This window comes from Theobroma cacao, chromosome 5 (assembly GCF_000208745.1).
Source record: "Theobroma cacao cultivar B97-61/B2 chromosome 5, Criollo_cocoa_genome_V2, whole genome shotgun sequence".
NCBI classification, from domain to species: domain Eukaryota; kingdom Viridiplantae; phylum Streptophyta; class Magnoliopsida; order Malvales; family Malvaceae; genus Theobroma; species Theobroma cacao.
The window spans coordinates 2,088,398-2,103,212 of record NC_030854.1 but is presented as its reverse complement, the minus strand read 5'-3'; the positions used below and the strand labels follow the sequence as shown (position 1 = coordinate 2,103,212).

At 38.2% G+C, this 14,815-nt stretch overlaps 2 protein-coding genes across 8 annotated transcripts; one reads left to right on the top strand and one right to left on the bottom strand.

Annotated features, from left to right (window-relative positions):
* On the top strand, nucleotides 737-11,876 carry LOC18597816. Of its 7 annotated transcripts, XR_001928115.1 has the most exons (8): nucleotides 741-1,025; nucleotides 1,345-1,582; nucleotides 2,250-3,527; nucleotides 3,607-3,675; nucleotides 3,768-3,966; nucleotides 4,159-4,250; nucleotides 8,454-8,926; nucleotides 9,008-9,696. XR_001928115.1 is itself a non-coding variant. In XM_018121561.1 (7 exons), exons 2-6 carry the CDS (start codon nucleotides 1,580-1,582, stop codon nucleotides 4,227-4,229), a joined length of 1,620 nt encoding a protein of 539 aa, XP_017977050.1. In that variant the 5' UTR covers nucleotides 741-1,025; nucleotides 1,345-1,579; the 3' UTR covers nucleotides 4,230-4,250; nucleotides 11,786-11,876. The 7 variants fall into 7 exon arrangements, 6 of the variants coding, with proteins under 6 accessions (XP_017977052.1, XP_017977050.1, XP_017977051.1 ...); XM_018121561.1 differs by lacking the exons at nucleotides 8,454-8,926; nucleotides 9,008-9,696 and adding an exon at nucleotides 11,786-11,876; XM_018121562.1 differs by lacking the exon at nucleotides 8,454-8,926.
* Nucleotides 10,979-13,186, bottom strand: LOC18597815 (WAT1-related protein At2g37460). The gene is made up of 7 exons (XM_007027042.2): nucleotides 12,855-13,186; nucleotides 12,670-12,732; nucleotides 12,466-12,582; nucleotides 12,116-12,359; nucleotides 11,851-12,012; nucleotides 11,595-11,746; nucleotides 10,979-11,503 (listed from the first exon to the last, which is right to left on the bottom strand). The coding sequence occupies exons 1-7, from the start codon at nucleotides 13,052-13,054 to the stop codon at nucleotides 11,266-11,268; spliced, it is 1,176 nt and encodes a 391-aa protein (XP_007027104.2). The 5' UTR covers nucleotides 13,055-13,186; the 3' UTR covers nucleotides 10,979-11,265.

The window sequence follows — 14,815 nt, the reverse complement described above, 5'->3', positions numbered from 1 at the left end:
AAAAAACGAAAGCAATCTGTAAACCCAAAATGATACATTTTTTGTAACGAAAGACGAGAGTTAAATAAGCCTTCATTTCTATAATAGAGTGATGGAATCAAAGAAATTTCTCTAATGATTAAATGAAGGCAATGCTTACTAATCAAAATCAAATTTTTAATCTTTTTGAATTTATTATTTTCCCATCATACTGATTCATAAGCCATTTTTTATGTTTAAAAAGATCGAATCAAACTCTAACTTAAAATTCAATGATTTTTTTAAGGAAAATAGAAGTATAATATATACATTTTTATATAATACTTATGATACGGATAATATACGTAGTATTTGACCATTATCTTTATTCATTTATAAGACATCCGAATCTTGATTAATCAGGTCGAGTAAGGCAAAGTATCCACTAAATATATCTTATGGTCATTTTTATTTACTATTTGATATGGGAATATATGGTTAACATGAAATTAAATTTAGGTTTTTTTTTTTTAGAAAGGATCCAATAGGTAACTTGCTATCTGGGCCCTAATGGGGTCGCTCATTCGTTGCAATGTAGTACGGGCCTGGACCAACCCTCCTATTCCTTTTATGGGCTCGACTAGAGCTTATTTCGGCCTTTAAAATTTAAAAAATTATGATGTTATTGGTATTAAACAAGCCCAGGTAGTGGAGCTAATCTTCTTGGGCACTTAAAGTCAGTCGCAGGTTTTTTAAAGTGGCGCTAAACGCGGGCACAGAGAGATCAGTCTGACACATCCTAAGTACACGTGTACGATCGGAATAAGGCCTCCCACAAATGGTGATCGTGCAGGCCACCATCTTATATCATCTCTTCCATCAAAATCCGCAAAAATCTTTTTTAAAAAAAAAAATTAAAAATCTTGCCTGTTCTCATAGATCTCGCTGCAAACACCGTCCGTACAATCTCCGGTATTAGCTCCGGTGAATCACTGAAGTAAAGTTTTTCCCTTATCCGATCACTGATCGTTGCTGCGTTCGTAAATAAACCAATCGCCTCATTGCAGGTATTTCCGCAATGAAGATCTCTCCTTTGCCCTTTTTGTTCCCCTTTGTTAAATCGTAAACTGCGTAAAACTAATTTTAGGGTTAGGGTTCTAAGTGTATTATTTTATTTCTCAGTCGTCCGTTTAGTTTAGAAAATTTGAGGAAAGTCTCTACTTGAAAGGTTTTGCTATTTTTGCATTAATTAAAATAAATGTTGATTTTGATAAGTGAACTTACCAGTGGTTGGCGCTAGAAAAGTAATAGATTGTACAGAACATGTGAGATTAGGATTATTTGTTTTCATTGTTTTTTGATTGATTAATCCCTTGCATTTTGCAGATAATTTCTTTAGCGAGTGACGGTTTTAGAATTCTTCACGAAGTTTTACTGTATCTGCTTCAGTCAGGAGTTGAAAGATTTTTCTGTTTATTATCAAGTTTGTACTTTTAATCCTTTGTTTAAAGCCACGTGATGAATTTTTGAAGTGTTGTGAATATAGTTAACTGTTGGACTAGGACAGCAAAGTGGAATCAAGAATTGAATCCAACATAAATTTTGAAGTAAGGCAAGAAAAATGGTATGTTTTCTATGTTCTTAAGGAAATTTGGATTTCAATTTGGATCTTGTTGTGATGCTGTTTATCAGTTTATGTGTACCTTTTTGAATTGATTGAGAGGTTGAATTTGGTGTGGATTATATGTTCTCCGGTTGCTTATATGTTATGGTAGTCTTGTGTAGTTAAGACTTTTTAGGCTCAAAAGTCTTTCTCAACTGAAATATTGTGCTTTTTGTAAAAAATCTTTATGCTTTGCAGATTGGATTTTCCAACTAATAGTTGACAAGTTGAATTAGAGTTATGTTCAACATGTTCTAACCTATCTATGATCTATAGGATTTTATCATTTTATCTGTTGTTCCTTCGTGGAAAAGGATGAATTTTGGAAGTTCTTGAGGTTAATTGCAATTAACATATTTTTAATTTTTCTTAATTGTTGTAAATGAGTGTTGTAGGTGGAGGGGTACTGAGGAACAAGATATATCTAGGAGTGAAGAAAAATTTCATATGACCATTGTTCCATTTGCTATATCATTAGTGTATAATGCCTACTTGCTTTCTTGATGGCATGTAGTCAAAATCGTGGATACTAGCTCCATGAAAAAGCTTTGACTGTTATTGTTATTTTCTTCTACATGACCTCATGGTCTTGAATTGTTTCTGATTAGTTAGGTTTTACATGTGACAGTCTTTCCAGAATCAGGGCTTTTGGATGACGAAGGGTGCTGGTTGTATAAATGATGGTGAGATGGCTTATGATAATTCTTCTAGAATTGAGCCCAAGCGTTCTCATCAGTGGTTCATGGATGGTCCTGAGACAGACTCATTTCCTAACAAGAAGCAAGCAGTTGGAGTTCCAACTACCAACTTATTTTCTGGAGTGTTGAATTCACATGTTTCTCAATGGGGAAATTCTTCCAGTTTTCATTCAATCTCTGGGCATTTTGCTGAACGATTATTTGATACTGAAACAGCTCGAGCTGTGAATTTTGATGATCAGAGCATTCCATCAGGTAGCACAGAGAAAGTTGACATGGGAAGAAAGGTTAATGAAGATCTATTCGCAAATGATTCTTCATTTGGTTTATCCATGTCCCATACAATGGAAGATCCGAGATCTGGGTTAAATTATGGGGGATTTAGGAAAGTAAAAGTTTGTCAGGTCAAGGACTCTGAGAATGTCATGTCTGTGTCAATGGCGCATGCATATGATAGGGTGGATAATAATTCTGTGTCAACAGATCATGGTTATAACAAGGTGGAAGATGGTAATATATCGATGGGTCTTGCTTATAACAAAGGGGATGAGAACCTCATGTCTATTGGTGACTCCTATGAAAGGGAGAATAATGTTTTCATATCAATGGGACAATCATATAACAAGAGTGAGGATAGCATTACTGTTGGTCAAACATATAAAGAAAGTACCAGTGCCATTGCAATGAGCAATACCTTCGATAAGGGTGATAACAATTTCATGTCCATGGGCCAAACATTCAACAGGACAGATGATAATTCCATAACTGTGGGTCACACCTATGGTAAAGGAGATGACAGTGCCATATCCATTAGTCATAGCTACAACAGAGGTGACAACAATAATTTGTCAATTGGTCCGTCCTATAGTAAGGGAGAGAGTACTATTATCTCTTTTGGTGGCTATGATGATGATGAGGATACAAATCAAACCGGAAGGCTCATATCGAGCTATGATTTATTGATGGGTCAGCCCTCTGTCCAGAGATCTGATGCACCAAATGAGAAAGAGATGGTTAAATCCAATGCTGATGCACTTGTTCCCACTGGTAACATAACTGCCTCTGGAATGGAAGTTTCTAGGAAGAAAGAAGACCCAAAAACAGCAAAAAAGGTTTCTTCAAATAATTTCCCTTCTAATGTCAGAAGTTTGCTATCAACTGGTATGCTTGATGGAGTTCCTGTTAAATATATTGCCTGGTCACGGGAGGTAAATCTCATTTCATGTGTTCCTGTTTTAGTTTACCTTACTATCTGGTGACATGCCTGCTTCTTTTTATGCACTTTAGAAGGAGCTACGTGGTGTTATAAAGGGTTCTGGGTATCAATGTGGCTGTCAGACATGCAATTTTTCGAAGGTGGGGTTTTTTCAGTTTTACTTTTTGTATCAAGGTAATTGGTGAGGCAAAGTATCTGTGCACTGATCAGCTGGTTTCTACTTGCCGTACAGGTGATTAATGCATATGAATTTGAGCGACATGCTGGTTGCAAAACAAAACACCCGAATAATCACATCTACTTTGAGAATGGGAAGACCATTTATGGGATTGTTCAAGAGCTTAGAAGCACACCTCAGACTATGCTGTTTGATGTTATTCAGACAATAACTGGTTCACCTATTAACCAGAAATCCTTCCGGCTTTGGAAAGGTGATGCAAACTACTGAATTTGAATGGCTTTTCTTTTTATTGCACCTAACTTTTAGTGATTTGCCATAGACATTAATGCTCCAACATTATCTATCATCCGATGATAAAGATAATTAAAAGGAAATGCATTTTTTACGAGTAATCTTTGTTGACAAAAAATGTTTATTACTTGTGTTCCTCTTTCTTTTTCAGAGTCCTTTTTAGCTGCCACTCGTGAACTTCAGCGAATATATGGGAAGGATGAAGGGAAAAAATTATCATAAGCAACCATGTTCATTTGTAAGGTAGGGTCATTTCTGTTTTGCGCATAGGAAGTCATCTTTTTGACGAGATTTTGTGCTTGTTAATGGTGACAGCACCACTAACTTACCATGGATGTTTTTCTAATTTGAGGGATAGGGATCATGCAAGAGATCAATGCCACACGAAATAGGTACTTTATCGTGTCTTTGGTTGTATAAACATGTAGTCCATAACTTAATTGAAGAGAAAAAGATGATATTTAAATGGTACTTTTTCTTGGAAAGGGATTTTTTTATTTTCTTTTTGGCGGTTCTTCCTCTTAAGCTTAGTTGTTCCCCATTTGTGTATCATCTGCCTTAAGATTTTACTATTAATTGGCCTTATAGAAGTTATTATCACTGATACATTCAAACCTTAGCCGTTTGGCTAGCAGCTAGCTATTTAATTGCTGAAGCTTTGCAATACATTCCACACTCTAATGGACCTTGCAATGCATTTGATACGGTCCCTTGAAACGGATCGAGTTATGGGACGGTGTGTGGAAGGGTTTGGTTTAACTTGAGGTACGCTAGGTACTTGGGTAGAAGGTTTCTTTTTTCGACCTATGTTTGTAGTGCTGGCTCGTTAGAGAGAACCTGCAGATCTCTTGAGTTTTAAGTACTCAAAAACTTGAATAGATTCTTAACAACCCCTTTGTATTAACTTCACTCCTTTTTAACTACAGCTTGGTGGAATAACCACCCTTAAAGCAAGAAAGTGGAAAGGTGGAGACACAACTTCCAGCAACATCAAATAGAAAACTACTACTAACAATAAAATAGGGTGGAGACACAATCTCCAACAACATGAAATGAAAAACTACCACTAACAATAAAATAGGACCCACAATGAAACTGTTAATAATAAACTGCCAGCAACCAACAACAACCAATCAGATATGTTGATTCAGTTTATACTTCCCATGTGTGAATTGCTTGTAAACTAAAGGATTATCTGATGTGCTAACATTACTCCCTTCCTTCAAATCGCGTTTGTCCTCAAGTGGGAAGTGTGGGAAGCGCTCCTTCATAGATGAAACAGTCTCCCAAGATGCCTCTGCTAGAGAAGTGTCTTGCAAGTGAATCAAGACCTCTTGAATGTTTCGATTGACTTGACGGTCAATAATAGCCAAGGGTAGTGGCATGGATTCTGCTAGAAAACCTATAGGGAGTGTAGCAGACACTGGATTGTCCCCCTCATGAAAAACTTTTAGACAAGAGACATGGAACACAGGATGAAGCTTAGTACTTGGAGGGAACTACAACTTATAAGCCATAGGTCCAAGACGTTGTAAAATTGTGAAAGGACCATAGAACTTTGGTAACAGTTGTTGGTGACGACGATTAGCCAAGGAGAGCTGTCGATATGGCTGTAATCGTAAAAGAACCTTGTCCCCTACTTGAAATTCAATATCATGGTGCTTGAAATCATAAATGGTTTTCATCTTATGTTGGGCATGCAACAAATTTTGCCTTAATGATTTAAGGATCATATCTCGAGATTGTAAGGCCTGATCCACAGCATCCAATTTGGAAATTCCAAGACAATAGGACAGTAGGCGCGGCGGTGGTCGCCCATACATAGCTTTAAAAGGTGTGGTTTGTAGTGAAGAATGAAAACTAGTATTATATGAATACTCTGCCCAAGACAACCATTCCATCCATTTGGTAGGATGAGCACTACTAAAACATCTTAAGTTCATCTCCACAGTTCGGTTGACAACTTTCGTTTGGTCGTCTGATTGGGGGTGGTAAGCGGAGTTGAAACATAGTTTGGTGTCGCTAAGACAAAAAAGTTCCTTCCAAAACGCACTTGTAAAGGTGACATCTCTGTCATTCACCATTGTTTCAAGTAACCCATGTAATTTGAAAATATTGTCAAAGAAGAGTCTTGCAATACTAACAGCTGAATATGGGTGAGCAACTGGCAATAAATGACAATATTTAGAGAAATGGTCCACAACCACCAAAATGACATTTGTACCATGTGAATTAGGCAAGCCTTCCACAAAGTCCAATGAAATGTCAGAGCATACATGCTTAGGCACTGGTAACAGCTGAAGAAGACCAGCAGGTTGGAAGGTTTTTGTTTTATGACGTTGGCAAATACTGCAAGCATGGATAAAGTCACGGATATGGTGTTTCATGCCGTTCCAGTGAAAATCTTTGGCAATGCGGAATAGAGTTTTTTGATACCCTTCATGCCCTTGGTTGTGTAAGGCGGTCAAGATTGTTTGGATGGAAAGAGAATTGGGGGCTAAATAAACCCGATGTTTATAGAATAGTAGCCTTTGTTTGAAGCTCCATGGTTCAGCAGCAGTACCTTCTTGGACACTAGAGATTAAACTTTGGACTTCAGGTGAATTTTGTTGTTTATGATGAATTTCATCAAATAGGCTCAATTGTGGCATGGATATGACGAGAAGGACAGCTCCATCAGAATCTATCTGGGATAGAGCATCGGCTACAGAGTTGTATCTACCAACCTTATATTCTACTGAAAATGAATAGCCCAAGATTTTTTCCAACCAATGTTGTTGTGGTGGTGTCAATAGTTTTTGTTCCAATAAGAACTTCAAACTATAGTGGTCAGTGCAAACTATGAAGTGTTTTCCCCATAAGTAAGAGCGGTAGTGTTTGATGGCCTTAACAAGACCAATGAGCTCCTTTTCATAAGCTGGTAAATGCCGATGTCGCATTGTCATGGCCCTGTTAAAGAATGCAATTGGTTTATCATTCTGCAATAAAACCACACCAATTCTAGTGTTAGAAGCATCACACTCAGTGGTAAATGGTTGAGAAAAATCAAGAAGTGCTAACACAGGCGCGGTGGTCATGGCAGCCTTAAGTTTTTTGAAAGCTTGAGACGATTGGTCTGTCCATATGAAGGAATTTTTACGGAGCATGGTTGTAAAAGGTGTTGCAATAGAACCATAGTTATGAACAAACTTGCGATAGTATCCAGTGAGGCCTAAAAAACCTCGTAACCCTCGAATAGTTGAAGGCTTGAGTTATTTTGTCATGGCTGAAATTTTGCTTGCATCTGCAGTAACTCCTTCAGTAGTGATAATGTGGCCCAAATAAGCAATTTGAGTTTGAGCAAATGAGCATTTGGATCATTTCAAGTAAAGGTGATGTTCTGAGAGCAATTTGAAGACAATCCGCAAATGATACATGTGCTCTATCCAGGTACGACTGTAAACAAGTATATCATCAATAAACACTAGAACAAATTTTCTTAAGTGAGGACGCAATACCTCATTCATCAGGGCTTGGAAAGTGGATGGTGCATTGGTTAACTTGAAGGGCATGACTCGAAATTCAAAGTGGCCATGGTGTGTTCGGAAAGCCATTTTTTCTACATCAGCTTCATTCATTTGGATTTGGTGATAGCCTGACCATAGATCTAGTTTAGAGAAATACTTTGCTCCGAATAATTCCTCCAACAATTTCTCAATCATCGGAATGAGAAATTTGTCTTTGATTATCTTTGCATTCAATTCCCGATAATCTATGCACATGTGCCGAGTACCGTTTGATTTAGGAACAAGGAGCACTAAAGATGAAAATGGGGATTGACTGGGCTGAATTATCCCTTGCTTCAACATCTCGGAACATTGTTGCTCAATTTCATCTTTTTGGGCATGTGGATTTCGATACGGTCTGACAGCTATTGGTTTTGTCCCGGGTTTCAAAATAATTCGATGATCACATGTACGTGAAGGAGGAAGGCTCGTGGGTTCTTGAAATAAGGAAGCAAAATCCCGCAGGAGTCGCTGTAAATCAGCATGGTAATCTTCTGCCGTAACAACTTGAATCTCGGCATTTTGGGCTGGTTTGGAAGTTTTAATTCCATATAATTCTATCTGTTTTTCAAGTTTAGTAAAAGACATCCACATATTTGTAAAGTCCCACAAGATGGGTCCCAAAGTCTTTAATCAATTGACACCTAATACGACATCCAAACCACTTAAAGTGAGAACATATAAATCAACAAAGAAAGTGTGATTGCCTAACTGGAGTGACATTTTCTCGCATTGACCCGAACTTCTAACTCTCTCTCTCCATTTGCAACCACAACTCGCAATCCATCTCGTCTTCTCACATGGAGATAAATTACGATACAAATTTGGAGTCTACAAAACTGTGAGTACTACCAAAGTCTGCTAAGGTCATAGCTGGGTTACCATTCAATTTGCCTTGCAGACGCATGTTCTGAGGAGTACTAATACCAATGATGGTATTCAACGAGATCTCCGGTTGATATTAGGAGGTGGCTTATATTCGGTTTGCCCTTCGTCTCTTTCTTCAACTGAGTCAATCCAGAATAATTTCTTACATTGATGGCCTCTGACAAATGGCTCATCACAATTAAAACAAAGTCCTTTAAGCCGCCTCTCCTCCATTTCAACCCTGGTCAATTTTTTCACAAATCTTGTACGATGTTGAAGTGGTGAATCAGGGGGTTTTGATCGTCGAACTTCTGATATTGGCGTCCGAGTGGGTTGCCCGTTGCGTTCATAGAGTCGGGATATACTCATAGCAGTTGCTAAATCTGACGGATTGTGGAGCTATACTTCGACTGCAATATATTCCGCAAGGTCGTTGATGTAAAGTTCAATTTTTTGTGCTTGAGTGAGAGTGCTTGCCCGTGAAGCCAATTGTTCAAATTTTTCTTGGTAATTTGTCACAAAACCACTTTGTTGCAATTTCTCCAATTCTCCCAACTTATGACTCCTTATAAGTGGGCCAAATTGCAGGTGGCATTGACGTTTGAATTCATCTCAAGAAGGTTGTGGCGTGTCAACTTCCATTTGAAGGAACCATAGCTGCGCATTCCCCTCCAAGTGAAAAAAGGTAAGGCTAACCTTTTCTTCTTCGGATGTTTGTTGGTGGCGAAAGAAATGCTCGCATCTGCTCAACCACCCTAAAGGATCTTCTTGGCCATTAAATCGTGAAAAATCCAACTTTGTGAACTTAGGGATGATGGCGCCTCGCCTTGTGGTTTCGGATTCTGTCCCTCTTGCTACGCCTTTGCTCTTATGGCTTCGATTGTTACTGCCCTCCTCTGTAGATATTGTATAACTTCGGAAGCTGCTAAATCCCTAGTGAGTTCATCCAGTCAAGCATTTATTGCTTCTTGTCAAGCCAAATTGGCTACACGTTCATCTTGAAACAATTGTAAAAGTTGCTGCAATTGTTGCTGAATAGGGTCCCCCATAACATTAGGCTTTGATACCAAATTGATACGATCCCTTGAAACGGATCTAGTTATGGAACGATGTGTGGAAGGGTTTAGTTTTGTTTGAGGTACGCTAGGTACTTTGGTGGAAGTTTTCTTTTTTAGACTTATGTTTGTAGTGCTGGCTCGTTAGAGAGAACCTGCGGATCTTTTGAGTTTTAAGTACTCAAAAACTTGAATAGATTCTGAACAACCCTTTTTTATTAACTTCACTCCTTTTTAACTACAACTTGGTGGAATAACCACCCTTAAAGCAAGAAAGTGGAAAGGTGGAGACACAACCTCCAGCAACATCAAATAGAAAACTACCAATAACAATAAAACAGGGTGGAGACATAACCTCTAGCAACATGAAATGGAAAACTACCACAAACAATAAAATAGGACCCAAAATGAAACTGTTAATAATAAACTGTCAGCAACTAACAGCAACCAATCAGATATTTTGATTCAATTTATACTTCCCATGTGTGAATCGCTTGTAAACTAAAAGATTATCTGATGTGCTAACAGCATTCCACCCTCTAATATCTGTATACCCTTTTGCTTCTATTTCTCTTCCTGACCACTACCCCAAGGCAAACCTCATAGCAGTAGTTATATCCTATTTTACTTTTATATTTGGTTAGAAGGAAAATAAAGGGGAGGGAAAAAAGTTAAGAAAGAAAGGAAGTTATTTTTCCTTCCTTAAGTTTAGTATGAAGGATGGAAGGGAAAGAAAGAGGATTGAATGAGTGTTTTTCTCTCATTTTGGAAAGGATTGAATTTGGAAGTAAGGAAAAAAGTGGAAGTCTTATCAATTCTCTTCCTTCTACTTCTCTCCTTCCAAATGATAAAATGAAAAGAAAGTAGTTTTTCTGTCCACTCCCTACATCTCCTTTCTCTTTCTCTTTTAATAAATATTGAAACTGAAGTAAGCGTCTCTTGGAGGGCATCATGGCCCAAACCAAACACGCAGAGAACTGTTGAACCTGGCATGTAGTCGGAGAGGGTTTGGATTTCATGTGTATGTTGTCAGGGGCAGCATCATAAAACATTTTTAAGATAGGAGCATACCCAATGGGTGCTAATGCATGAAAAAGTTTAGAACCAGGTCTATGGAAGTTAAAGACTTGTTGCTGAAACTCCCTTTTCTAGCTTAGACCGTATTTATCATCACTTTGTAATTGCCCTGTGGAAATAAACTGATCCTAATATAGTATGGTTCAGGGTGGTTTTATGGTTTTGCCCATTTCTATCTTTGGTTTGTTTGTTACTTTGTATTTAGCCTTTGTTATTATCAACTAAACCACTAGAAGCCAAACTACTATAAAAATCATAATACAATGGGCCCTAACCTTGGTGTGACATAATATGTTTAACCCCCAATATTTCTTTACTCATTGGAGGAGGAACCCTTGGCTTTTATCCATAGTATTGGTGTAGTGATTCTGCTCTCATCATGCACCTTTAGGCTATCAATTTCATGCAGATTATTTTGAGAAAAAGAAATTATAAAGAAAACTCCATTAAATTGAATGATTGCAGATACTCAATCTAATTTATCCGCTGGGGAGAGGGGGAGGGAAATGGGTTGATGATTGATCAAACCCTGCATCATGATTCATGACCTTAGCCTATAATATTTTTCTAGTGGAAAGTCGTATCGTTGGATGGATGGCTACTCTTGAATCGGAAACCACTACCATTCCATAATTGCTAGTGGTTTCCCCTGTCTCTTTAGAGTAGTGGATATTAGGTTGAAATCAAATCGCTTCAGCTTTAGGAGAGGTAATTCTAGACCGGAACTAAATCGCTTTTCTCATGTAATTTTTCATCCCTGATTGAAGTTTCTCTGCTCGGCTCATCAATTATGATGGCCTGATGATCAAAACTTTCCTTTTCTTCCTTAGCCATGTCTATTTTAGCTGGTTCAATTTGCTGCTGGATCAATGGGGGTGGAGACTTGTACTCATTGCTTTTACCCCAAAGCACGAGATATAGACCCACAATTATGATGATAGCTCCAATCACCCTGTTGAAATATGAGATCAGATTGTTTGTTTTTCGTTTTATTCCTCGTTCTGTTTGGAGAATTGTTATGGTAATATGAGCATGGAGAGTACCTTCCCAGATACATTTGTTCTGCCAGAATGAAGGTAGACATGATGGCTACAATAACCATGCATAGGGGGCTAAAAGCTGTAACAAACACTGGACCTCTGTCTTTCATTATCACCCCTTGAATGTAATAAGCAAGTCCCGAACATACAATACCCTGCAACCATAAAAGTAAAATCAGTTTTTATCGTTTCAGGACTCCAATAGGTGGTGAAGATGATGATAGTCAAGTTGGGTTTTTGAGACTTGAGAATTATTTACACTGTAAGCAGCTGTCAGTAACTTGGTGTCCCATTTAATAGCCCAGATGGCAGCATTTCCTCTCTCCATAATCAAAGCAGCTATGGTACCCTCCAGCGTTCCCATCAGGCATATCCAAACTGTCAGAGAAAGCTCGGCAGGATATGTTTCCAGAGTGACTGCCTATAAAAGCAAAACAAACACAGATTTTGACCATGGTTAAAGGAAAATACATACAAGATTTTAGTTACAGAAAAAAAAAAAAAAAAAACCTGTATCTACTTACTTGCAGAATCACGAAACAAGCATAGCTGAAGCAGCCAACTGTGATCATCAGACCTCCCTTAATCGTATGATGGATATCCGTCCCATTTTGGGCTGCTGCTTGATGATTGGTACTTCCTTTCGTCCAAAATAACTCAAGCACTGGTCCTTTCATCAGTGTCATGACCATGGCTCCTGCAACTGTCGCTAGGGTTCCGACTACCTTGCCATGGCCGCGGATGGATCTTAAGTTTACCTTCTCAAGCCTGTAGAGGACGTACGTATATTTTAGGGAAATTAGCTTTAAGAATTATAATCATATGATGTGCAGCTTCTAGCAAAGATTTCGCTTCTCTGTTTCTCTGTTTCTACCTTAAAACCCATGCCATTACGAAGGTAATGGCAGGAAGAATATTGTACATGGCAGATGCAAACGTTGCAGTCGTGTACTTCATCCCCACGTAATACAAGTTCTGGTCAATGACTGGCCTGCCAGAATTTAGATAAAACAGTTGTCAGATCTTATTGTGTATAAAGTGTAAAAGAGAAAACTTGTTATTTTAGTTCGGATAATACTCCAGTAAGCCGAGCACCATTATCTTGATGAAGATTGGAAGTGTCATCCTCGGCCTCACTTTCCTGTCAAAAAGAAAAAGTAACTTTCCCTGTCAGTTTCCCTCTGTTTGAAATGACACACTAGTTTACAAACATGGCACTGTTACATGCATGCATGGTTTTCGTGAGAGAGAGAGAGGAGATACTTGTCGAGAACGGCGGCGAAAGGAACCATGACGACGGTGGCAATGGCGTGACGGTAGACGACGAGAGCATAATTGCTCATCCCCTGGTTGAGCGCAGCCTTAGACAACACGTCCATTCCGGATAGCCCAACTTGCAAGAAAATTGCAGCAAAGTATGGCTTGAACCTACCCAAAGAACCATGTCCTTGATTATTCTCCATACTCTGAACTATACGAGTACTGCAGCACTCTATGTGTTCCAGTTCTCAACTTATAGAAAACACAGGAAAAAGTTAATTAATTCAGTGATGTACTCATGAGGAGAATTTCAGGTATCTGTAACCTCCTATTTATATTCAGAAGTTGCTCCACTAAATAAGCATATTCTATCAAACTTTTTGCCACCCCATGACTCCAAGTCGATTTTCTGTTGCAAACCAATTACTACAAACAGGCCCCTCCCCAATTTTCCATCAAAAGCATTAATGTTAGCAGCATTATTGGCTTTTCCTTTAATTTTTGTACATGTCAGTGCCACTATTTTATTGTTTTTTATTGCCTTTGCGTGGTTGAGGAGTATATGAACTGGTGGAGTTGCTTTTGTAAGTTTTTCCGCCCCCAAAAATAGTTATTTGAACAGGGTTTCGTGACTGGTCTGCATACATCCATGAATTACAACATAAGAGTCTGAAAAAAGGGGGGAGATTCCCATAGCTGAGTGCGTATGACATCCACTCTCAGATGAACAGAAAAAGATTGTTTCGCTTTGTTTTCTCTTTTTCCTAATCGTTTAACCTTTATCTATTTGGAGAGATTTAGTGGGCAAGGCAAGGCAGGCCAGTCTTTCTGCATCAAGTGTTTCTTTTGTATCCCATAGATGAGTCTCAAGCCAATTTTGCTTGTGCACATTCCACTACTCAAAAGGAGAATGTGGATAGACCGAGAGTTGCCTTACGAGAAGTCTAACTCCATTATTGCAGGAGATAAGACCTTTTTTTTTTAATTTTGTTACCAACATGAAGATCTCTGTCAGATATCTCTCTTTCTTTCTTTATTCATCTTTTCTTTTCATTTGTTTGTTTGAATTGTTCTTCCACGGACCAGTCCAAGGTAAAAAAAAAAAAAAAGGGAAAAGCCCAAAAGGTTGCATTGGGGGCAGGAGGATGTTAAGTTAATGCCCTCCATTTCATGGCTTACGCTTCCACTTGCACAGCTTGTTTCCTTGTGCTTTTATGTGTTGGGCACCAACTCCACAATCAAATAGCCCAATTATTTCTGCTTTAATGGAAATGTGGGTCTCCGTGTGGAAAACTTGTCTGGTGATTATCCAATCATTTCCACTTATAACCTTATGAATTTGTGGTTATGTTCATACAAAATTACACGTGTGGTCGTAAAGCTACCCCAAAATATAACAAAAACACATAAAGAGAGAAGAAAGCGGCTTTTCGAGCCAACCTGAGCTACCCGCATCCAACTCACTTACCTATTATTAATTCCAAATCTTCCACCCGCAAGCAAAAGTCATTTACCTTAAACATTATTTCTTGAAAAAGATTATAATTTCCTAAGTCTAATTTCGAATTTATTTAATTTTTGAATACATCATATATTTATCATTAAATCAGATACTAATTCTTCTTTCGACTGTTCATCATTATGATTCGAGAGTTAGTAAATAATCCACTAAAGAGTAAATGCACAATCGTCTACCACTGGATAGGCTTCTGCTTAGCTTTATAGAGTAGCATTCGTCACTTGTTCTTGCCTTAGGACCCCACAGAATCACTATACACAAAATCCCACCAAGCTAGTCGAGGAATATAATCCTAACAATCCATTTAATATGGGTTATATGCCACGGGTTCGAAACTTTGGCCAAGATTCGTACGACACTTAAAAGAGTTAAAGGATAAAAAGTTTAAATAAGTCTAACTCAGAATATTGTGCTATCATGCAAAAACAATATCAACAAAACTTTA